Source organism: Periplaneta americana, chromosome 6 (genome assembly GCF_040183065.1).
Source record: "Periplaneta americana isolate PAMFEO1 chromosome 6, P.americana_PAMFEO1_priV1, whole genome shotgun sequence".
Classification (NCBI taxonomy): Eukaryota; Metazoa; Arthropoda; class Insecta; order Blattodea; family Blattidae; genus Periplaneta; species Periplaneta americana.
In genome coordinates, this window is record NC_091122.1 from 7,822,308 (window position 1) to 7,849,137 (window position 26,830).

General features: G+C 35.6%; 1 protein-coding gene across 2 annotated transcripts; it reads left to right on the plus strand.

Annotated features, from left to right (window-relative positions):
• The first annotated feature begins 837 nt into the window (after nucleotides 1-837).
• Nucleotides 838-24,077, plus strand: LOC138700945 (farnesol dehydrogenase-like). Of its 2 annotated transcripts, XM_069827390.1 has the most exons (6): nucleotides 841-1,116; nucleotides 6,943-7,111; nucleotides 14,211-14,340; nucleotides 19,419-19,542; nucleotides 23,357-23,512; nucleotides 23,922-24,077. In XM_069827390.1, exons 1-6 carry the CDS (start codon nucleotides 985-987, stop codon nucleotides 23,961-23,963), a joined length of 753 nt encoding a protein of 250 aa, XP_069683491.1. In that variant the 5' UTR covers nucleotides 841-984; the 3' UTR covers nucleotides 23,964-24,077. The 2 variants fall into 2 exon arrangements, with proteins under 2 accessions (XP_069683492.1, XP_069683491.1); XM_069827391.1 differs by lacking the exon at nucleotides 23,357-23,512 and having other exon boundaries at nucleotides 838-1,116.
• Nucleotides 24,078-26,830: the final 2,753 nt, after the last annotated feature.

Here is a 26,830-nt window from a genome sequence, read left to right on the forward strand (position 1 = left end):
GTATTTTTCAAAATATCCATTAATACCCGCCAAGAGTACAAATCAATCTCCAACAATCTCCGCCGACACCAATATTAAAAACCACAAATGATAAAGTTAATCTCCATAAATACCTGCCCCTGGAAATAAGCTTCAAAAATATAGGCTCTTTCTTCTATAGAAAACGCGACCATATTTCTGAAACACACTATACTCTGTACTGTTTACTTCATTGCTAACAGACTTCGAATGCAACAGCGGCCGTAAGTTTGTGTGGCTGACGGGAGCAGGAACATTAGTGAAAGGGGTGGGAGCCAAGTACATTCAGAAACGCAGATACAATAAAAATGCAAGTAAAAATAAAGTGATGTCCCTGTATTTGTTACTGTTGCTCCCAGGTATTTGAATTTTTCCACCTCTTCAAAAGATAAATTTACAATTTTTATATTTCCATTTCGTACAATATTGTGGTCACGAGACATAATCAAATACTTTGTCTTTTCGGGATTTACTTCCAAACCCATCGCTCTACTTGCTTCAAGTAAAATTCCCGTGTTTTCCCTAATCGTTTGTGGATTTTCTCCTAACATATTCACGTCATCCGCGTAGACATGCAGGAAATCCAGGTAATTACGTTTTATTATTTACAGTCATTTTTTTTTCTCCTTGTCGTTCTTTAGCTCATGTTTGGTTGTTTTTATGATATGCAGTAATAAATCCTGTGTGTTTTACGATTGCATTCTATTGGTAATGCTTTTCGCGCGTTATCATTATGGCCCGAAGTAGGCGGCGAGCGAATTCTTCTATTAGGGTTACGTCATATCTTCGGCGAGGCTGGCATTGTGGGGACTTGCTTAGTTCTTACTGCGCTATAAAGCAAACGTAACAGTTGGTGTCACTGCTAGTGTCTTGACTGCGAGGCTATCTGTAACATACGTAACAAGTACAAAGCTCAATTCGATTAAGGATTAACCTACTAAGAATCAACAGTCTGTGAACACAGTAATGGAACGTTGGTCAGGACGCGTTGCCGTGGTGACGGGGGCCAGTGCCGGTATAGGAGCAGCCATCGCCCAGGAACTGGTCAAGAAAGGACTGAAAGTCGTCGGACTGGCGCGTAGGGTGGAAAGAGTGCAGGTACGAATATTTTGCAAACTATACCTTAATATAATATTATACCTTACTGCATGAGTTCAGGAAACAAGCTAAGTATTTAATTATAGACGCTTTAACTTCTGTGGTCATATCACATGTGTAGGAGCTTTGGGCAGATCTATATCTATACCTAAGAAATAGAACGACTCAACTAGTAAGAAACGCTAAACTCAAATACTCCTACAAACTTATAGGGCCCAACACAATCCCTTCCGATTTATGGAAAAATCTGAAAGTTATTGGACTAGAAAGGGCTAGTGAACAAGCAGACATACCCATCCCACTTGACCGCTTGAACGAACACTTTGTAAAGGACCCGACCTTAAACAACACAACGAAACAAGACACAGTTTTGCCTGACTCAGCTCCCCCAACTCGAGACAAATTCTATTTTACCGACGTCATTCCTATTGACGTAATGAAAGCCATCCGACGCATCAATACGAAAGCTCAAGGGCCAGACAACATTAGCATATTACTCATATAGAAAATACAAGACATAGTAATACCTACAATTGCACACATATTCAATAGTTCCTTAATCACTTCAACTTTCCCTAAAATATGGAAGCAAGCTTTCGTTCTTCCTCTTCCAAAAGTCAAAGTTCCCACCGACCCGAACGACTATAGACCAATCAGTATCCTGCCAGCCATATCAAAAGCACTTGAAAGAATCGTACACAGACAAATTACTAACTACATGAACGAACACAAACTATTCGACAAGTATCAGTCAAGTTTCAGAGCTGGACACAACACAAGCACTGCTCTACTTAAAGTGACAGAAGACATTCGTCAAGCAATCGACTCTAATAAAGTAACAATACTAACACTTCTTGACCTTAGCAAAGCTTTCAACTCTGTAAATTTTGACCTGCTCACCCATAAATTGAGAAATCTTCATTTGTCACAGACTGATGTGAGTTGGTTCGAATCCTACTTACGGGAAAGACAACAATGTGTTGTATCCGGGAATCGAAGCTCTTCCTGCCTTAACGTAAAATCAGGTATACCACAGGGTTCGGTACTCGGACCATTGTTGTTCACAATATATGTCAATGATATTACATCTCATGTAAGGAATTGTAACTATCACTTGTATGCTGACGACCTTCAATGCTACATCTCTTCCCGCTTAGACCGAATAAATGACGCTATAGATAAATTGAACGAAGACTTGACTCGATTGTGACATGGACAAAGAAATTCCATCTTAATATCAATCCTGAAAAGACACAAGCAATCATATTAGGACACAAACGGCAAACCGACGCTGTAAAGCACCTCGACATTTCCCCCGTTAAAGTAAGTACAGTGCTTATCCCTTTCAGTTCTTCGGTAAAAAATCTTGGCATTCACATGGATAATAATCTCAACTGGGACATGCAAATCACAGAAACCTGCAGAAAAGCATATTCTATTATCCATGTGCTAAAAAGGATAAATGTTCATCTTCCCTCTTGCTTAAAAAAGTCCCTTGTGCAGACCCTTGTATTTCCCTATTTTGACTATGCTGACATTTTACTGACTGACCTCTCCAGCGACAACAAAACGAAACTTCAACGTGCTCATAATTTGTGTGTACGTTTTGTAAGCAATGTTCGTAAATATGATCATATTACCCCATCCCTGGAAGCAATAGGTTGGCTTAAACTAGATAAGAAAAGAAATTTACATTCACTTCTCCTTCTCTTCGAAATCTTGAACTCTTCTATTCCTTCGTACCTGTCGTCTCGCTTCACTTACCTTTCTTCCCACCACAATCTGAACACACGCTCTCGCCATGAAACAATACTAACAATACCATCCCATCGCACCTCCTCATACTCATCCTCTTTCACAATAGCCCTGCCAAGACTCTGGAATTCGTTACCTGCTAGCATCAGGGACTGTCGAAATAAAATTCAATTCAAACGCAAACTTACTAGGCACTTGGTCAGTAATTGAGACTCGTTCAGACATGATTTCTTGTAAATAGTTCTCTTAATCTACCACAAAATATTTCAATATCAGGTAATTTCATCGCTATAGAATTTTGTTATTGTAGGTTTAATTTGTAATTCAGTAAATACAAAAATATTCTTTGTTCTTAACTTCTATGATAAAATGTCTAGCTTTCATTAATCAGGTATTCTTGTCGTACTTTAATTTTTATTGTAATTGAAATTGTAAATTTAATATTAATTGTAATTTTATTGTTCATGTTATAGTTGTAATCCCCTGGTAGAGGGGCAGAGAAGGCCTGATGGCCTTATCTCTACCAGGTTAAATAAATAAATACTAAATATCAGTAGACCGTTGACTATAGATGAGTGACTGTTTCTCTTCTCGTGTGTTAATAATGGTTTGTGTTCATGTATCTGATTCAGATTTTGTTTTAATGATTATGATACTGGTGATTAAGTTGGAGATGAATCATTGTATTTAAATTTGAAGGCTCTCTGCGAAAAGGAGGTGGCTCCACTTTTCGGTGAAATTAATGTTTTGCTTGTTTCATACGTTAAGAAATACGCCCGACCTCTTAGGTATGATTCTGAGTATTTGGTAGTAAGGTCATTAATTTCAGGGGGTTATTCTTTGAGATATTTCAAACAAAAATGTTTAATACAATTTTCCTCGTTTTTGCTTCCTTTTTGAGATAAAAATTGTTTTATATTAAACATTTCATAGCGTGTTTCGGGAAAGCCATTGATTTAATTCTCAGTCAATTTAAGAGAGCAGTGTATTATGATAATAAATGATTGAAAGAACTTTAGTTTTTTCCTTTAATTGTATAGAAATTTGATCTAAACAAATGTAATTTTTCGTTCTGCAAAGGAATTTCACAATGTTAAATTTGTTCTGATCAAATTTCTGTACATTTTAAACTCTTTCATTCATGATTTTCCCAAAGCACGCTATGATATGTTTCATATAAAACAACATTTATCTCGAAAAGGAAGAAAAAAAAAACATTTTTGTTTGAAGTATCTCTAAGAATAACTCTCTCAAATTTATGACATTAGTTACGGTTCCACATGTGTGTGTGTGTGTGTGTGTGTGTGTGTGTGTGTGTGTGTGTGGGTCATGTTTTGTATTGTAGTTCATGATATTGCCACAGTGATGGTGTGTTTAGTGCAAAACGTGATTAATTATATCCAATTTTATTTCAAAAGGGAGTAGCTCCATTATTTGTTTATATTTTACCCCCCTAAATTGCTGATTATAATAAATGATTGAGTGATAAAATAAAAATTCCCAGGTACCTAGGACATACCCTGATAATGGAAAGAAACTCAGTTAAAATTTGCATTTTTTAAAATCATTTTTGTACTTTTCCACAACTTCATAAAAGTGGAGCTAGGTACCTCGTTTTGCAGGGAGCCCTTCATTTACAATCCGGAATTTGTCTTTGTGAATGAGAGAAACCATGAAAAACCCCAGTCAGATTGGTCGATAACAGAATATGAACCCAGGATCTTCCGAATGCGAGTCTCAGACGTTACCGTCTCTACTACCTCGCTCGATAATATGAACTTTATGGCACAAGTTATGCCGTCATAATAGAATTCATTACTTTTAGTTATGACAATATTTTACGCCACTGGTGCCATAACGTGGCATTATTATGACCGATTTCCATTAACGATAATAGTTATTTATAACGTTGGTGTACAAAAAATCTACATTAAAATGTTTATTTGCAAAATGTTATAATCAAAGTGTTATAACGTCTAACATTTCCGCAGTCAAAACACGTCATTTCTTCCTACGGTTGTTATATTGCGGTACGTAGGCCAACACTTTCGGACCCCCTTTATTCCGTAACAATATCAAGCATTGTACGACGCCTAGGAATTTTGACACTTCAAAAATTCTCTCTTTTTCACCTTTATCTGGAAGTTAGGCGTAATGAGAATCACAAATATCTACTCGCTGATGTACACTAATCCAAGAAATACTCACCAATCACATGGCCACCACATAAGACTTAGAATGTACTCCGGATGAGCTTACTTAAGACCCTAAAGGTGAAACCTAACAATGTTCCCCCTATTACTATATTTGCTAGTGGATTATAGTTATTTTCTATTTGTCAGGTTGAATTTTCTTTCACCAATTTCGTTTCGAATTTCAAGTACTGACAAATATACAACTGACAGTTATTTTCTAACTGTTATGTTGGCAGCAATAATCTTATTTTGCAGTAGAAGGAATCTGATGAATTGGAAGTACTTAACTAAGCTTGTGAAATTTGAACGTAATTAATAATTAATTAGTAATACCGGTATTAATATTAATATCAATACATAATTCAGTTGTGTTGCGTTGTGATTCCAATTCAACACTAGGCATATATTCAGGTGATTGTAATTAAATAAGATATAACTTACTGATCTCCTTGGTATGAAACATGCACGTGGCTAATGGACAGAAATATAATTTTTTTTTTATGTTATGATTTTTATTAAAATGTCCAAGAGAGGATACAGCATGGTAGCGAGTCAGGAGTAGCCTATGTACCGGTATTTTAAGTAGCCGATATACATTTCAAAGTGGTATTCTGTTTTCGCAATTCGTACTTATCATTTGACGTGATCAAACGAAATACATTTTTAGGTTAGGTCTCGTCAATCGTAAACTGTTTAGCCAAAGCAATAAATTTCATGTTGTCAGACAATAGGACATTATGCAACGAGCCTATAATGGTAGTAATTAAGACGCGAGTATGTTTGTTTATGAAACGAGCGCAAGCGAGTTTCATAATTTTCATACGAGCGTTTTAATTACCATTATAGGCAAGTTTCATACGACTTTTTATGCTCGACCATATTTCTAACTTGAAATTATTCATAAGTATTCATGTTATGGTTATGTAAGTGAGATGTGCACAGACGCGAAAGTATTGATTTTTTTCCGAGGCACGAATCTCATTGATCTTGATAATATAATCTAGAGAATAACATGAACATTAGGCTTGATATAACCTGGAAATTGATTTAGAATTGAAAAACGAGATGACAAATTGAATTTATTTGAATATCATTTACAATTAAAGCTAATTATTATAGTAACAGAACACAACCTTCTGCGACAGTATTGGATTTCCAGCCTCCGTGACTTTTCGCTAACTCTCTTTCGATTGCATATCCGAGAATAATAAATCGATACTTGCGGTTTTATAATGGTACAATGGTGACTTCTCATTGGCTGAACAACAGAATTATAATGAATAGGTGTACTTTAAATAGGTACATTAAAGGGCTACTACCATGTGTATAATTACTACATTTCGGCATGGTTGAGCATAAAATATATTTTAACATTAGAACATACTAAAAGACTAATTACAAACATAATGTGCGAGAGGTTCAGGAACAAAATATACTCTTTCATAAATTATTATTGAACCATTTAGAAAACACCTCCAACATGAAGATGAAATGTTGTAAATAAGTACATAAGACAATGTTGTTATTATTATTATTATTATTATTATTATTATTATTATTATTATTATTATAGTACGTAGCATTGTGACTTTACCATCTTTGGTGATATCTGGTATTAGTTGGCAACACTGAAGAGAAGCCAAATTAGGCTTTTAGGAACTACTCTTATGTCAACCTCACTATACATCAGGCTTTCATAACATTTAAAGTTTTCAGTTCGTGTCAGTTTCGGATTTCTTCTTTCTACCAAGAGAATAGGCTGTTGTTTGCTCACATTTCTTTTGACATTTTTATGTAAATAGTTAGACCTACTAGTTACTGATAAAATTTTAGTGTCAAAATATGTGCCGCCTACAAGACTGATTTCATTTTTCAGGAGCTGGAGACAGATTTGAAATCAGAACCTGGTCAGCTGTTTCCACTCAAATGTGACGTCACTAAGGAGCATGAAGTCAAGGAGGCTTTCAAATGGATCGACTCAAGTCTCGGTGGAGTTGATATCCTGGTGAATAATGCAGGAGTCGCTTCTGACAACAGTCTATCAGGTTACTAAGTTTAATTACGGATATTAATAGTACCAAATACACTAACTATTATACGGATATATTAGATTGTTATCGCACTCCAACCTACGTAATTCGTAAATGTTGGGTTGCCGTCATTCATCGCAGAGCCAACAAGAAACGAAATGCATACGCTGTCATGTATGTATGTATTTATTCACACTACAAATAGGTAAATACCCGGTGGCAGTGGTAACTAATTACACTCAATAAGACAATTAATAATAAACACAATTAATAAAAAATAATAATTCTAATAACTAATAATAATAATAATAATAATAATAATAATAATAATAATAATAATAATAATAATAATAATATAATAAAACTAACAAGGAACATCCTAAATTAAATGAGGCACGCTCATTTAAAATAGCATTTAAATAAATCTAATTTGTATCTTAACCCCAAGTTCGAACTAAAACCCACGAGTATAATCATACATGCAGAAATACCTTCCAGCACTAGAAGACAGAGGACGGACACTGGAAAGTTTTCTTTTCTCAATCGTACTATCAGGGACTGGAATGCTTTACCTGCAGACTTACTAGAGGCTTCACCAATAACCAAAAATGTATTTAAAAATAGGCTTAAGGACTTCAGTAATAGACGGTAGGATATTATACACAATATTTAAGGGGTGTAATTGATATTTATTTGAAGTGTTGTATAAGTGAAGAAGTGTGTTGTGTCAGTGAAGTTTCTTTCTGTCAGTGAAGTTTCATAGTTTATAATGGTAGGCCTACTGCAAAGTATTTGAACAGTGAAATGTTTTTGAAGTGTTAGTGAAATCAGAATAGTATCAGTGAAATGTGTCGCAATTCCAGTGCAGTGAATGAGTTGTCAGCGAAATGAGTTAGTGCTGAAAGGTACTTGTGCAGGTATGAACATATCATACTTGCGGGTTTTAGTTCGAGCTTAGGGTTAAGATACAAAATTAGATTTACTTTAAATGTTATTCTAAGTGATCGTGCTTCATTTAATTTTACGATGCTTCCTGTATTATTACATTATTATTATTATTATTATTATTATTATTATTATTATTATTATTATTATTATTGTTACTTACTTACTGGCTTTTAAGGAACCCGGAGGTTCATTGCCGCCCTCACATAAGCCCGCCATTGGTCCCTATCCTGAGCAAGATTAATCCAGTCTCTACCATCATATCCCACCTCCCTCAAATCCATTTTCATATTATCTTCCCATCTACGTCTCGGCCTCCCTAAAGGTCTTTTTCCCTCCGGCCTCCCTCCTGATTTCACTAACATGTCAAAAACATTTCACTGTTCAAATAATTTGCTCTACCACTAGAAACTATAAAACTTCACTGACACAACACTTCAAATAACAAAACATCAATTACATCCTTTAAATAGTGTCCACAATATACTACCGTATTAGTAAAGACCTTACGCCTATTCATAAGAGGAGCGGCTATTCAAAAGCAATATACCGACCATATTGGGTGTTGCTCTCTGTTTAGTAAGCATTTCCATCAACAAAATGTCTCCTAAGCCTTCCAAATCTCCACATATAGCCACGAATTGTAGAATTTCTTCAATGTTCTTTTTAAGAGAAATATATACAACGTTGATAACTTAACAAAATAAGGGCGAAAAACGAATTTACCGAACGTACAAACGTGATAGCGAAAATTCTTACCTTCACCTCGATACCTTCCTTCCTTCCTGTTTTACTTCTCTCATTGGGTCACTTAGGCCCGATTGTATAAACCATTTAATCTTAGATCATAGGTTAAATTGATCCTTGTTTCAGCTGAACTTGGAATTTTGTGTTGTATAAAGTCTAATCTGAGATTAATTTTCTCAAACTAAAGTCAACTTTGACTGAAGAAATTTCTCCGATTAAGTTAGATGATCCAAGTTCAGTTATTTCTTTTCTGTTTGAAATATACGAGTGACAGTTAGTCCAAATAAAATATCCATTATTATTAATATTAATAGATATGATAGGTACATTTATATATATATATATATATATATATATATATATATATATATATTTTCAATTTCTTGCCTTAATACACAATCTTATATTTTATAAGGCTCTATCGTGTTCAGCAGTATCAAATAACATAACCTATAATTATATTATGTTTATAACAACCATTAATTATTAATGGATATGATAGGTACATTCATAAATTTTCAATTAACTGTATTACTAAACGAAAATTGTCGTTTTATAAGGCTTTATTATGTTTAGCAGTATCAAACACCATAACATGATAACAACTCGGAGAACAGTCAACCTTCTTCTTATTGTCCGCCATTATTTACATTGCACAAAAAACCAGTGTCTCCAACAGAGTGTACGGAAAGTCGCCAAAAAGTAGTTGTAAAGTCGTTAGATTTCTCATTATCAACAAAGAAAGATTAAGTTTTGTCACTATGGGGTGCTAAAAAGGTCACTAAATCCCTATTTAAGCAATATAAAAGTTAAAAGAAATTGTTGTTGAAAAAGAGTTAAAGTCGCTAGTTTGGCTACACTGAACAAACCTGTCCGCGCATCACGTATTTCACCTGTTTATGCGATGTTGCCAAATCCTTTTCAAGTGAACTTAGATTGCATTTGAACCAAGGTAATTTGATCGCAGACAAGTTTTATACAATAGAAGAAGTGTCTGAACTGGGTTCACTTTTCGATCTTCGATCAAAGTTGATCTTTAGTCAGGGAGGTTTATACAATTGGGCCTTACTGTTTTTCTACTGCTTTCTAAAGCGGATGGGTGTTTTAATTATTGTATTGTAGAACTTGGGATTTGAACACATAAAAAAAAGCTTTTCATTAATTGAAAAAGGTTTAGGACCAATTGTATAAAACTCCCTGACTAAAGATCAACTTTGATCGAAGATCGAAAAGTAAACCGAGTTCAGACACTTCTTCTATTGTATAAAACTTTTCTGCGATTAAATTACCTTGGTTCAAATGCAATCTAAGTTCACGTGAAAAGAATTTGGCAACATCGCATAAACAGGTGAAATACGTGAAGCGCGGACAGGTTTGTTCAGTGTTGCCAATCTAGCGATTTTAACTCTTTTTCAACAACAATTTCTTTTAACTTTTATATTGCTTAAATAGAGATTTAGTGACCTTTTTAGCACCCCATAGTGACAAAATTTAATCTTTCTTTGTTGATAATGAGATATCTAGCGACTTTACAACTACTTTTTGGCGACTTTCCGTATTACACTCTGTTGGAGACACTGTTTTTTTTTTCAATGTAAATAATGGCGGACAATAAGAAGAAAGTTGACTGTTCTCCAAGTTTTGTTATCATGTTACGGTGTTTGATATTGCTAAACATAATAAAGCTTTATAAAACGACAATTTTCGTTTAGTAATACGGTTAATTGAACATTTATGAATGTACCTATATATCCATTAATAATTAATGGTTGTTATAAACATAATATAATTACAATTTTTGTTATTTGATACTGCTGAACATGATAGAGCCTTATAAAATATAAGAATGTTTGTGTATTAAGGCAAGAAATTGAAATAAATATACATAAATGTACCTAACATATCTATTAATATGAATAATAATGGATATTTTATTTGCACAATCTGTCACAACAAGTCAAGGTCTGGTCGTCCTCGAAAAACAACGCTGAGGACGACAGAAAGATTTGTAAGCAGTCTGTTGCTGATCCGCGGAAATCGGCTCGACAAATTAGGGATGATCTAGAGCAGCACTGTGGACTGAACCTACATGTCTCTACTGTGAAACATCGCCTGGTAGCTGGTGATTTAAATTGTAGACGAAAACCACTCATAAATCCAAAAATAGGAAGGCCAGGTTAGAGTTTGCAATGTATCAAACGTGGGACACTACACGCTGGTGGTATAAGGTAATGAGAGTCAATTTAATTTATTTACTTCTGATGGTGTGCAGTATGTACGTCGACCAAAAGACCAAAGAGACATCAAAACATACCACATACAGACCATTAATCACGGCTGTGTTAGCAACATGGTATGGGGACGTTTTTCTAGAAGTGGAGTTGGTCCTCTAGTCCAAATGGAAGGGAATATGGATCGTTTCATGTATGTCATGGATTCTTCAGCAGGACAATGATCCAAAACACACTTCCGGCCATTTAAAAAATCCTTTACAGATAAAAAAATGAAACTTTTGGATTGGCCAAGCCAGAATCCGGATCTTAATCCTATTTAATATCTCTGGTATGAATTGGATCGACGTGTTCGTCATAGATGTTACTCAAATAAGGATGAGTTCCTTGCTGCCTTATTGGAAGACTGGTCACAACTTCCACTCGAGTGATTAAAAAATCTTGTGGATTCAATGCCAAACAGATGTGCTGCTGTGATCGAAGCTCAGGTGTATGCAAAGAAATACTGATTTTTTTTCTCAGAGTAATATTGTGACATAGGGTATGCTATCTACAAAATACTTTTGAACGCTACTGCACATATCCCTGGCTAAATGTTACAAGGGTGTATGTAGTAATATTTCTGATATAGACATAGAACCTTGTAATATTGAGCCAGCGACATGGCAGATAAGATACAGATTTTTCTTCATTGCTGAAAGCCTTTCGATTATGTAACAACTAGTGAAATACATACTTTTCAATCATTCATTAGCATATTTCTATTCTATGCTTATCTTTACGTAATTGTGACATAGGTTATGCTATCTACAAAATACTTTTGAGCGCTACTGCACATATGGCAGATAAAATACCAATTTTTCTTCATTGCTGGAAGCTTGGTGTGCATGGCTGCCACTACAGCAAAGACATTTACAGCTAGATGACTGCAAGAATTTATCACTAGTTATATTTTCAGATTCAATTTGAATGTTACAAAGCTGTATAGAGAATCGCAAATTATTTTGAACTGATGTACTATGAAACGCTGTAAGGATTCTCTTCGCAGTCTTGTTTTTTTTTTTTTTACTTGGGTATTTAACGACGCTGTATTAACTACGTGGTTATTTAGCGTCGACAGTCTTGTTAATTGTTTCCTGAAAAGATGAATTCCATTTCATCGAGTAGGAATCGAATGTACTTTATCACAATGGTACACGGAGGCCATTCTTTGTTCAGAATAGTAATAAATTAACAAAACAGTATTACACTTTTACTACGTAATGCTACTTTTGAGCAACAAAACTGTACGGAACGACGTGTTTCAACCAACCATGGTTGCTTATCCTACAATTCTTGTCACCTCCCTAGAATTTGTTTGATTTTATAATCTCCCTCGCATTTGTTTTTATTTGTTTGCCAACATTGTACTTTCAATAATTGTAACTTTTAAAACGATTAATGTTTATTTCATCATTCTTAGTTAAAACTTTTCTATCATGGACGGAAAGGTCCGGGGTTCGATCCCAGGTGCTGACAGGATTTTTTCTCGTTGCCAAACTTTCAGAACGGCCCCGAGGTTCACTCAGCCTCCTATAAAACTGAGTACCGGGTCTTTCCCGGGGGTAAAAGGCGGTCAGAGCGTGGTGCCGACCACACCACCTCATTCTAGTGCCTAGATCATGGAAAGCATGGGGCTCTACCTCCATGCCCCCCAAGTGCCCTCATGGCATGTTACGGGGATACTTTTTTTAACTTTTTTATCTTATTTATATTATTTAAGTAATGTTGTAGCTTCTGCTGTATGAGATTGTGGATAGTCACATATGAGAGATTTTTTTTAACATACATTGATAAATAATTGAAGTGGAATGCAATTGTTTCAATAAAAATGACACTGAATCAACAAAGCCTTCTTGACAGTAATCGTCCATAGAGTTTAATGAAGATTGTACAGTTGGAACACTTGGTAACAAGAGAATAGCTCGTCACAACAAACTACTGCCATCTAGCGGAATATTCCCTTTCTCTCTTATACCGAATTTTGCACATCTCTACTCCCTCTTACTTATCTGTCCGATTCCACAGTCTTTCTCAGTATCATAACTTAAATACTCGGTCACAATATGATAACACGCTAGAAATACCACTGCACACATCATCTCTTTATTCTTCATCTTTCACTGTTGCTACTTCTCGTCACTGGGATTCTCTGCCGCCTGAAGCCAAGGGCTGCCGAACTTTAATTTCCTTTAAATGTAAATTAGAAAAATATCTTATGATGAGTTGCCAGACCTAACGCGTTGCAAATATTTAATGGAATGTGTTCCACTGTATTTATTTTTATTTATTTTTTTGTTTCCATTATTTTTATTTTTTTTTTCTTTCTTATTTTTATTATGTAATCATGTAAATAGTGTTTATTTATCACTTAACGCCAATATGTATCCAACTATGTTGTTTTTTATTATTAATCTATTTTTGTGTACATTTTATTGAATTGTCGGTTTCTGGTTTAATTATGTAAATCCTACTTAATTGTAATCTAATACTAATATGTATACTAATGTGTTTATTTTTATTTTTACTGTGTACATTTTTTTATTGAATTATCGGATTCGTATTTGATTCTAACAACATTAATATGTATTCCACTATGTTTACTTTTTATTTTATGAGGTACATTTTTATGTAACTACCTCTTTTGATCTCATAATGTATCTAAATTGTATCAGTATGTAATTATTTAATTCCGACCCAGTTTTATGTTCAACTATGTAAGCAAGTTTTAATCCTGGTTGAGTGTAAGAGAAGGCCTTACGGCCTTAACTCTGCCAGGTTAAATAAAGCCATTATTATTATTATTATTATTATTATTATTATTATTATTATTATTATTATTATTTGTAGTGATGATATGGTACAATAATACATTTGAAGACAGTTTAATATTTTAGTACGTTTATTAATATTTTATAGTATTAGAGTAGCCCTACTTTATTTCTTGTAATCTTTATACACTTTCTTCTAATCGTGTATGTCACTCCAGTTTTGATTCTCTCTAGATAAATCAAAACTTCTAGTGACATTACTGCAGAGAATAATATGTATTCTTTTCTAAAACTACAAAACACAGACTAAAACACATCCCTTTAGTGCTCCGCAATGAGAATGTGTTCCATAATTGTGACATTGTGTTCCATATTCTGCAGAAGGCCCAGTGGAGCACTGGAGGTCCATATTGGACCTCAATGTCTTGGCCCTCAGCATCTGCACTAAAGAAGCACTCCAGTCCATGAAGGGCCGAGGACTGGATGATGGCCACATCGTCCATATCAACAGGTGTGCTTCGCGATAGAATTTAAGTTTTTATTTTAACAATGCTGAACAATTACTTGGTTATTTAATATCGATGAAATTGAGGATATAAAAAACGTATTGGGCAAGATGAGGCCGAGGATTCGTCATAATATATCACCTCACATTCGCCTTATGTTTGGGGAAAACCTCGCAAAACAAACAATCACGTAATCAACTGTAGCGAGTATCGAACCCACGCAAACGCGCTACCGCCTGAGCTACACCGGTGGCTAAATTTAATGTTACACAATGAGATTATCATAAAGCAAATAGTGAGCAATGGGGGAACAAAAAACAAAATCGAAGAGCCAGGTGAAATCTGAATCAAGATCAGCAGAGAAGCAAACTAAGGTCAAATAATGGGCAGTGTACTTAGTTACTGACCAACAAGGCCCGTCCACACCTGCGGAGTAACGGTTAGCGCGTCTGACCGCGAAATCGGCCAGATTTTGCATGAAATCAAAGCACAGTGATAAGACACCTTTCTTTTCTCTGTTTCATGCATGTGAAGAACTTGTGGGCTCTGCGTTCATGAATCATGAGGCCCGCCGCTGCCACCTTTCTAGCACGATCACTTAAAATAGAGCTTTTAATTTTAATGAAAAGGTCTTCACAAGTTATGCAGATGTCAGTTAGTAGCCTGGCAAAAGCCATGTTGAATTTATCATGAAAATAATTTAGATAGTACTTGTATTTAACAGTAGTATCGAGATATTTCTCCTTAAACATCTCATACATTTTTCTGGCACTGAGTCGAGAGTCGGTTTTTACCTGAAGAAACACACACTTCTGTAGAGCTCGGACGAGAAGTTATGGCACCAGCGCGAGGGACGCATTTTAGTTCGTTTGCTTGGACTCGCCCTCACAGTAAACTGGAGGGGTGTTGGGTTAGTTGGTTACTAGCATTCCGAGTGTTCAGACCGTTCTGCTACTACCGCTATTGCTAATACTGAAAACATTGTCCTTCTGAGCGCCCTCATTATGGCATTGTCTAAGGTGTGAAACCATAGAGTAGTTCATAGTCAAGGACATGAAATAGCATACAATGTATGGAAATTCATGTCAGAAGAGTATGTAAACGGAATACCAATTCCATTGCAAAGCGTGTGTGCAAGAGTACTGGCTGCCACTGGTATTTCAAAGCGAACCTTGGCAAGAATCAGGAAAGAAGGGAAAAATATTGAGGCAGGAACAGCAGATTCTTTCTCCAGTCCGGAAAAATCACAGCCGAAGAAGAAGATTGTTGCAGCTGTAGATAGTTTTGATGAGGAAGTCATAAGAAGGCTCATTTATAATTTCTCCGCTACGCATAAGCAGAGGCCGACTCTGCAATCGCTTCTTCCAAGAATGGATGTCAGTGTATGATTATGTGAAGAAAGTAGAGAATAATTACATTGAAATTGAGCACGTGATGGACAGTATTTTTGAGAACATTTCCATAAACTTAGGGACATCTGATTACAGCACAGATCAGTCGTCTGATTCGGACAGAGGATAAGAATATAAAGATGGAATAGCGGGCGTAATTCCATTAGGTACTTTCGGACTCTTGAGTAGGAAAGTGGTGATACTAAGGTAAGACGAATGTTTCTGGAAAGAGATGAAACGGATATGCCTGCCGCTCTGAGCTTGAGAACCGTAACCCTAACAACCCCCACTCCTCTACCCTGCTGGCCGGCAATTTAAAACTTCGCGCATGTTGGTGCCATAACATCACGTCTCAGCTCTAACTGTCTCCATTTTGTATTGCTTGAACATAATCTCTGTTTATTATATTCAAAATATGTGACTGGCTCTCAGTCAATAAATTAGTATTACATTGTAACAAAACTAACATAATTCAATTTATATCCTGTCCAAATTCAACCTCGCAAATTTCTAGCGATCCCTATTAGAAACAACAGCAACCAAATTTCTTGGCTTAAAAATCGATAATGTGTTAAATTGGAAAAATCATATTAAAGAAATTACCCCCAAATTAAATTCAGCATGTTTTGCTATTAGATCTATGCAAAAGATAGTAAATATATAGGCCTACTTTAACTCGGTAATGAGTTTTGGAATAATATTCTGGGGAAATTCCACAGATAGTAACAGTATATTCCTATTACAAAAAAGAGTAATTAGAATTATAGTAGGTGCCAAATCTAGGGAATCTTGTAGGACTATTTTCAAGAAACTACAAATAATCCCCATGGCTTGTCAGTATATCTTTTCATTAATAATTATTAATTATTATAATAATCTTCCTCTTATGTAATCGTGAACACTTTATAACTAATTCAACAGTTCATAGCATAAATACACGTCAAAAATGACTTTCATACTCCATCGGCAAGTCTATCGTGCTATCAAAAAGGAGTGCGTTATATGGCAGTAAAATTTTTTTTAATAGCCTCCCTATCGATATAAAAAATGAAACTCAAAACATAAGATTATTTAGGGCCAAATTAAAGAAGTACCTAATTTCTCACGCCTTCTATTCTGTAGGTGAATTCATGACATTCAATAACACTTCATGAAATTGATACTAAAACTTTGTGTTCTACTAGTAGACTATATTGTAAATCTCGTCTGTAGGCCTATATATTTCATCTAGCCCAGAGATGTCGAACAGCGCTCTCAAACTGTGAAACGATTAATACTGTTTCCTACCGTAGCTGAGCTGAAACGACAGTCGGTCAGCTCGCTGTAGCAGTGTTCTGTACGCAGTGTGTTTATCAACTCTGGCGGCTGGTATGGATATGGAACGACGGTTCAATAGTGAGTGGACAGATAAAAATTTATTTATCTTAAAGGACAGAAAGGCGCATTGCTTAATATGCAGAAAGGAACTTGGATACATTAGCTATCATAATATTAAAAGGCATTTTAATTCTACACGTCATGCTGAAGCTTATGGACCAGAAAAGTTATCCGGTTTCACTCGTGAAGAATTAAAATCAAGATTGAATTCAGAAAACCTTCCATCATCATCGGGTGTTAGTAGAATAAGCTTGGTTTGTGCTAGCTACAAAATTTGTGAAATTATTGCAGCGACTTCAAAGCTATTTACTGACGGAGAATTTGTGAAAGGCTGTCTCATAGCTGTTGCAAAAGGGATATGTCCGGAGTACGATAATGATTTTAAATCTATATGTTTGTCTCGTAATATTGTTGCAGAGCGCGTATCATAAATGGGAGGAACAACTTATAGCAAGAATGAAAACTTTCACTTATTAGGCCTACTCACTATAGCTATTGATGAAAGTACCGACCGGAAAGATACGGCGCAGCTAGCTACAGTGTTTTCATAAGGAGCGTCGATTCAGATTTCAATGTTCATGGAGATCTTGTACATGTCATTTCACTAAAGGATCGAACTCGAGGAGGAGATATTTTTGAATCTATAACAAAAACTATGAACAATTTTCAAGTCACGCTAAAAGTAATTAATTTTATACATCAAAACGGTTTAAACGTTTCTGAACTTGAAGTTGCACTGCTACAACACATACACACAAAGTTGATATTTTAAACATGATATTAACAACATTATTATTATTATTATTATTATTATTATTATTATTATTATTATTATGATTTACCTATTTCCGTCACTAACGAACAACATTCATGGATGACCCAGTAGATAAAACATTATAAAACATTATTATTATTATTATTATTATTATTATTATTATTATTATTACTATTATCATCATAATTAATCCTCATGTAGGCCACTTTCTTTGTTTATCAGAGTTCATCAAGTGCAAATCTAAACTGAGTTCCTAATCAATTGGTAAGATGTATAAAAGTTATCAAAGTACCAGACGCCGCAGTTTCGCTTTTGTTTACTATCATTCGGCCGGACTGCCTGCTACCTGTGTTCAACCGTTCCACGGTAAGGGAGGAGTGAAGGCTCTGCAGTTCACAGATCGAGAGCGCTGTTCGACATCCCTGATCTAGACTGTGACTATAAATTAAGACTTTATAATAGTATTGTTTTTTTTACTTGTTCCATATTCTCGCTGTGGAGCAATGTATGAATACCATGGAATGTTAATAAATACAATACAATTACTGTATGATTTGAGGCTTTCTCGGCGTTGGTTCGCTAATATGTTTTCGCGGGATATCAGCCGAGTTAAGATTTTGGAATGCTCCAAGCTTTCGACTGCTATCTCTGCAGCCATCTTCAGGGAAGTGATGTCCGAACAGAAAGTCGAAAGGTTATATAGATGTGGCTGTCTCAGGTGAAACGGGATTGGTTGGCGGATCGGCCAATCCGGGGCCGGGAATTGTCATCGCTCGTAAGCTCCGCCCCTCCCGGGATTCCTGCGTGAAGTTTGGCGGGCGGCGAGCCCTGTTCCGCCGGTTGGAATCGGTTGCCGTCCTCGGTCCGTGATCTTCATGACCTTGATTGTAAGAGGGCCTGAGTTGGTCTAAGGCCGGTGTCCATGCCTGACTGAGCTGGAGTCCACTGTCTCTGTTAAAGTTGTTTTTCTCCAGCTTGAGGACGGCAACCGATTCCAACCGGCGGAACAGGGCTCGCCGCCCGCCAAACTTCACGCAGTAATCCCGGGAGGGGCGGAGCTTACGAGCGATGACAATTCCCGGCCCCGGATTGGCCGATCCGCCAACCAATCCCGTTTCACCTGAGACAGCCACATCTATATAACCTTTCGACTTTCTGTTCGGACATCACTTCCCTGAAGATGGCTGCAGAGATAGCAGTCGAAAGCTTGGAGCATTCCAAAATCTTAACTCGGCTGATATCCCGCGAAAACATATTAGCGAATACAATTACTCTCAGATAAAATAAGTTCTGAATGCTGCCACAGAAGGTCAGGTGAGTTTAGTTTAGGAAGGTCTCCACTCCAGGAATTGAGCCATTCCTAAAATGACCGTTATGTAAGACAGCTTGATTCTCCAATACTGTATTGCGGAACTGAGCCCATTTCACACTGAATAGATGGGTCAATCGTCTAAGAACATAAGACACAGAAAAATCAATTTTGGGAAAACACGGAATTGAGCCCTTTCTTAAATTACTCATTTAATTTATACTGTTACAGCATTGCTGGCCACGGATTTCCAACACGTCTCTTCATGTACGCTGCGTCCAAACACGCCGTCACTGCCTTGACAGAAGGACTGCGCCGGGAGCTTGTGAACCAGAAGTCCAGGATTCGAGTCTCTGTGAGTACCGGCACGGCTTTAGTCAAGTAGGTGGTGAACTGCCCTTTAACACCTGAAGCTACGGTTCAAATCAATCTGAACACACGCTCTCGTCATGAAACAATACTAACAATACCATCACTGATCTTCTTTCACAATAGCCCTGCCAAGACTATGGAATTCGCTACCTGCTAGCATCAGGGACTGTCGAAATAAAACTCAATGCAAGCGCAGATTTACTAGGCACTTGGTATATGAGATTTTTAGCTTTGTCCGGATTAGCCTGGAGTAACGAGCCCAACACAGTAGGCGACCTCTCTAGTTTTACCTGATGATGGTATAGTCCGACCATTGGATCTGTGCCCCCGTAAGATATGCGAACTGAACCTTAATTCCTTTTCAGCCTCGGCAATTCATTTCTCCCCCTGTATTCCTATTTCTCTCTTTTCTATCCCTCTCCCTTTCTCTCCCCCACTACTCACAATTTTGAGCCTTCTTGAAGGACAGTTTATTTGCACTTGCAGTCCAGTGTTGTCAACGCAACATGAATACTGTAGCACGGAGTGGTGAAAGAAATATTATTAAGCAAGTAATAGCATTTTGCATAAGTCAATCAGCGTCATTAGACCTACTTAAATTAAATTATGAATAAGTAATAATTAACCTTACAGTATTATAAGCGAAATTCAAGAGACATGACACTGTTTGACGAAAGTTTGGCAACATCCCTATTCGGCAAGTTTCGTGGCCTGCTGTTTGATGTAGTGGGAGAGAAACGGGTGGAATGGGGTAGAGCTCTATATTGTCTATACAGAGCTCTAGAATGGGGTGAGTAGAGGCGTTAACTTTTCCAAGAACGACGACAGCGCTGAAGGGGCATACATCCGATGGTCCGACAATACCTGTATGTAGTTCCGAAACGTTGGATGTGTCAAGTTCCAGGACACGGTGGAATACCGAAAAGCCTAATACTGATGACTTGGTCAATAATTCAAACTCGTTCAGACACTGATTCTTGTAAATAGTTCTCTTATTCTAGTACAAAAAGCTTTAATCTTTAGTAACTTCATTCCTATGTAATTACTGTTCGTTTAATTCGTACTTCAGTAACCAATTATTTCTTTGTTCTTTATTTATACAATAAATTGTCTAGTCAAGTCTCCACAAATAGCGCTCATTGAGCGCGTCTGCTCCTTCGGAGCGGGAGAACCCTCAAGCAGCTCACCGGAAAGGTACGTCGGAATGACGTAGGCCTGCTATAGGTAGAGGATAGTCCACGCAGCTATCTGGTTTTTTATTTATTTTTTATTTTTATTGGATTATTTTACGACGCTGTATCAACATCTAGGTTATTTACCGTCTGAATAAAATGAAGGTGATAATGCGGGTGAAATGAGTCCGGGGTTCAGCACAGAAAGTTACCCAACATTTGCTCGTATTGGGTTGAGGGGAAAACCCCGGAAAAAACCTCAACCGGGTAACTTGCCCCGAACCGGGATTCGAACACGGGCCACCTGGTTTCGCGGCCAGACGCGCTGACCGTTACTCCACAGGTGTGGACTGTTATCTGGTGTAGTGTGTATTATCAGTAGCTATTCCACTTTACCTATCTATACCTACATAATGGAGGAATCTAAAAAATGGAAAAGTGATCATCAGGCATATTCTTTCAATATTCCATGGGAAAACGCTTATTTTTTTCACAGCAGCTGCAGTCAATATTCAGTGCCTTATCTACCAAAGAAGTTTGAAACATAATATAATGCGTCATTACTAGTCCACACATATAGATACGATGGTTTTGTTGGTGAAGATCGGAGCAAAAAGGTTGAGGAGTTGATAGTTGCATATTACATGAAGTAGGGTACGTTAGAATTTATTAATCTTCAACAATTTAAATATCTCTCTTCAGGGAAAATGCCAGCTCATTGTTATGTTGAATAAATTACGGGATTTCAGTCGTAAACTTACACTTTTCGTAAGTCAGTTTCGGGACGGTAATATGACTCACTTCCCAACAATAGAAACTGCTCGTGAAGAAGCCATGTTAAACGATTATGTGCAAAAATTACTTGAAATTCAAAATGAATTTAATTCTAGGTTCCAAGATTTTGTCTTGATTGGAAAGAAGTTTAAAGTTATCATAATAAATTCCTTCAACACCAGTTGAAACAGTGTCACACGATTTACAGCTCGAACTTATTGATTTTCAATGTAGCCTAAGGGCTAAAGATCGTTTGAATAACACTACTAGTCTGGTTGAGTTTTACAAGACTAAACCTCAGAAATAATATCCACGACTACACAGACTGGCTGTGAAAATGATTGCTATGTTTGGCTCAACATTTATATTTGTGAGCAACTGTTTTCTATAATCAACTTTAATAAAGGCAGGCATCGAACATTTGTAACTGATGTTTCATTACGATCAGTACTGTCCCTTTCAGCTGCCAACAGCATAAAACCCCGTTTTGATCTACTGATAAAAAATATAACAAAATGATATTGTAAATTTAAGTACCTATAGAGTTTCTATTATTTCTGTAAAGTAAATATTTCTTTATTAATAAATAATAGTCCAAGACAGATCTGTAAACACTGAACAAAAATTCATTTCATGAACACTCGTACTAGTACTTTTGTGAACATTTTGTACGTGTTCATAATTCTTGTGTTCGCTTCGTCTGCGATGTCCGTCGCTCTGACCACATTACCCCATCCTTCCAAACTCTAAACGTAGAAATTTTCATTCTCTTGTTCTCCTTTTCCAAGTCCTTCACACCTCTATACCTACCTACCTTGCCTCCCGTTTCAGTTACCCGTCATCATATCATAATCTCTTCACACGCACGCAAAATAGCCGCATACTAGCCATACCAACACACAAGACATCATCGTATTCATCATCATACACAATCTCGCTCTCGCGCTTGTGGAATACCCTACCCAGTGACATCAGTGACTGTCGGAATTTAGTAGCGTTCAAAAGCAAGCTTATTAAGCATTTTCTTACTGCGAAGAGTAGGTTTAATTTGTACTTAATCAATAAAAAGAAATAAACTGTCTAGGTTTTATTAATCAGTTAATCTTTTAGTACTTTGATTTTTATTGTATCTGTAAATTTAATATTAATTGTAATTATAATTGTAATTCTATTCTTAATAATGTAGTTGTAGAGGGGAAGAGAAGGCCTGATGGCCTGATCTCTACCAGGTTAAATAAATAAATAAATTTAATACTGAAAGCAATTTTAAATGTATTTCTAAATTGGTTATTTTCGACGCTGTAACAACTCTTATGGTTATCTAGCGTCTAGATGAAGGTGATAGTGCCAGCCAAATGAATCCAGAGCAAATGAATGCTAAATGCAAATCCAGGCAAGTTTCAATTAAGTTGGAGTAGGCTGCTCCAGTTCCATCTGCCATATTCCACAATTTCTCCTACATCTGCCCACTAGTTCCATCTTCTTGTAGCCATTATCTATTTTCATGTAGTCGGCTCTTTTTCACCTATTCCCGCCTCCGTCAGAAGCCCAGCAGTATTAATACTAAAACAGCTGTTATCTGGGGTTTTTGGAGTGTTTGCCCGGTCTCAGAGATGTAGAGATATCCAACGTTTCAGAGCCACATGTCAGCTCCAACATCTAGAACAGCAGAGAACGGGGCAATTTTTCTGTTCAAATGACTTATTACTCTCCAGAAGTTACTGTGTCAAGAGCAGTATGGTTGTAGGAGGATCATTACTTCTGTAATATAATGAAATGTATCCTATGGAAAATCTCACCACTATTGATAAGTCATCTTTCGGAATGGTCAATTTCGATTCATTTTTACAGAGTGTAAGTCCTGGAAGGGTAAAGACGGAAATAGTCACTGCCTCCAAGATGAGGTCCATCACTCCAGAAAACTTATACAGCAACAATCCTTATTTGGAAGCCCGCGATGTCGCCGAAGCAGTTCTCTACGTCTTGGGCACGCCGCCCCACGTTCAGGTACAGCAGCCTACTTTGTTAGTGGATCTTTGCAGTACAATGAACACAAAGACATTGCAAAAACAGTCAAAACATGTTCAGAGGACGAATGTATTTATGTGTCGACAATGAAATATTATTATTATTATTATTATTATTATTATTATTATTATTATTATTATTATTATTATTATTACTACTACTACTGTCACGGTTTGACATTATATTATAATTTCCTTTGTTGGTTATTTCACGACGCTGTATCGTCTGAGTGAGATGGTCATAAAACCAGCGAAATGATATTAGTGTAATTGTAACATATATCAAAATGAATGAGCTGCATTATTGAATATGGAGACAATGTATAATTCTATCAATTTCTTGTAACCTGTTACAAGTTAAACACTGATTGTCATGTTTACTTCCACAGATACAAGAGCTGACTCTAATCCCTGTCGGAGAGGGTTTCTGAGGACGCGGAAGTAGCCGTTACATCGGAAATGCTTCGGATACAGTTGGCACAACGTACAATACACTGGCTGACAATGTAAATTATTCTGTAAAAATAAATGACATTCTAACTATATTTCATTTTTTCACATTTGGAACTTAATTTATAAAATCGTCTTATGTCTGCTGATTTAGTGGAATGCATTTGAGTCTAAAGAAAGCAGAAAACAATACAACGTGGTGTTTTGTTGTGACGAGAATCCAAACCTCCGCATACCGGTAAAAGCATCACGTCACAAACACGTTCACGTCTGAGTATTTCTCACAAAGTAAACACCTCCTCATACTCATACTCATCTTCTTTCACAATAGCCCTGCCAAGACTCTGGAATTCGCTACCTGCTAGCATCAGGGACTGTCGAAATAAAATTGAATTCAAACGAAAACTTACTAGGCACTTGGCCAGTAATTGATTACTTGTAAATAGTTTCTTTAATCTATCACAAAATATTTCAATATTCAGTAATTTCATCACTATACAATTTTGTTATTCTAGATTTAATTTGTAATTCAGTAAATATAAAATATTCTTTGTTTCTCTATGATAAATTATCTAGCTTTAATTATTCAGGTAATCTTTTCGTACTTTGATTTTATTGTAATTGTAAATTTAATACTAACTGTAATATTATTTGTAATTGTAATTGTAAATTTAATACTAATTGTAATTTTATTGTTGATATTGTAGTTGGAATCTCCTGGTAGAGGGGCAGAGAAGGTCTGACGGCCTTATCTCTACCAGGTTAAATAAATAAATACTAATAAATACTAAAATACTAATACAATATTCTTCAATATCTTGAAAACGGCGAAAATATTAAGGACATTGATGGAAAATTTAAGATTTTACTTATTTATTTATTTATTTATCTATTTATTTATTTATTTATTTATTTGCTTATTTATTTATTCATTTGTTTGTTTGTTTATTTATTTATTTAGTTATTTATTTGTTTAATTATTTATTTATTTGTTTATTTATTTATTTATTTGTTTGTTTATTTATTTATTTAGTTAGTTATTTATTTGTTTAATTATTTATTTATTTGTTTATTTGTTTATTTATATATTCATTTATTCATTTATTTATTTATTTAGTTATTTATTTGTTCATTTATTTATTCATTTATTCATTTATTTATTTAGTTATTTATTTGTTTATTTGTTTATTTATTTATTTGCTTGTTTATTTATTTGTTTATTTATTTATTTGTTTATTTATTTATTTATTTGTTTTTTTTGTTTATTTATTTATTTGTTTATTTGTTTTTTGTTTATTCATTTATTTATTTGTTTGCTTGTTTGTTTGTTTGTTTGTTTATTTATTTATTTGTTTGTTTGTTTATTTATTTATTTTTCTTTCTTTCTTTCATTCTTCCTTTCTCTGTTTGTTTGTTTGTTTGTTTGATTGCTTGTTTGTTTGTTTATTCTTTCTTTCAATTATTTATTTATTTATTTATTTACTAACATATTTATTCATTTATTCACTCTTTATTTATTCATTTAATAGATATATTCTAGGAAATAAAATGAATTTGTATTATCATTGTATCACTTTTTAAATATCCATTCTCCTACGATCGATTTTTTGTTGTAATATTCCTTGGAATGAAATGCAATAGAATTTACGGAAAGGGGAAGCACTGCGACCTGTTGCGCTAGCCCTTAAGCTAGGCGCATTCCCAACCTCCCTCCTCCCTAGACCAGCACCCTCCATGCGCCGCCAGACGGTGATAAGGAACTGCTATGGAATGATGACGAAAGAGAGAAATGGTGACGGAATTATATAGATGAGGAAAAACGGGAGAATTCCGAGAAAAATCCCGACTACGACCTAGTCCACCACAAGTGCCACTACGGACTTTTCAATGAAAGTTTCCAGACCTGACGGGGACTCGAACCCGGCCATCTGCGTGACCGCAGTCACGGCAGGGGTATAATACTCCTTGACTCTCGTGCTCTACGTAAACACAATGCTTATCGATTGCAGGGGACCTGCTCCGCTTCTTATATCTAATTCCCACTTCAGTTTGATTGATGGGCCTTTCCCCTCTACTCAGACTCTCTACCATCAGCGAAGGGGAAGATGCTGCTGTCCGTCTCACAAACGTTCGACTAATTATTGACTTTCAACAGAGTGACAAATTTTATTATCAACAGTAATCTCACTAGAGGTTTTGATTTATCTAGAGAAAATCAAAACTCGAGTGGGATTTAATTGACTATTACACGATTAGAAAAAAGTATATAAAGATTAGTAGTAAAAAAGTACTCAAATACAATAAAATATTAATTGGCTTACGAAAATACAACTGTCTTCAAATGTATTATTGCACCATCTCAACATTACGCTAGATGGCAGTAGTGTTTTATGATTATGTTTTCTTATTATCAGTTGTGCCAAGTATGGAATCTTCATTGAACTCTGTGGACGGTTACTAGTCAAGAAGGCTTTGTTGATTCAGTTTCATTTTTATTAAAAGCATTTGCATTCCACTTCAATCATCCGGATCCTAGTAATCAACGTCACTTGACAGATGATTTTCAATAAATCTTGGTATTAAACAATCTCTGATACGTGACTATCCATAATATCATATAGCAGAAGCTATAACATAACCTATATAATATAAACAAGTGTTAGAAAAGTTTTAATTAGGGATGATGAAATAAACAAGAAAAGTTTTAATTAACGATGATGACATAAAAAATACATGAATAATTTTAAAAGAATTATTGAAAGTACAATTTTCAAATTTGAATGTTTCAGTGGTTGGTGTTAGTGTTTTATATTAGACGTGTGCTTAAAAGAAGTGGAACTCGTAGATA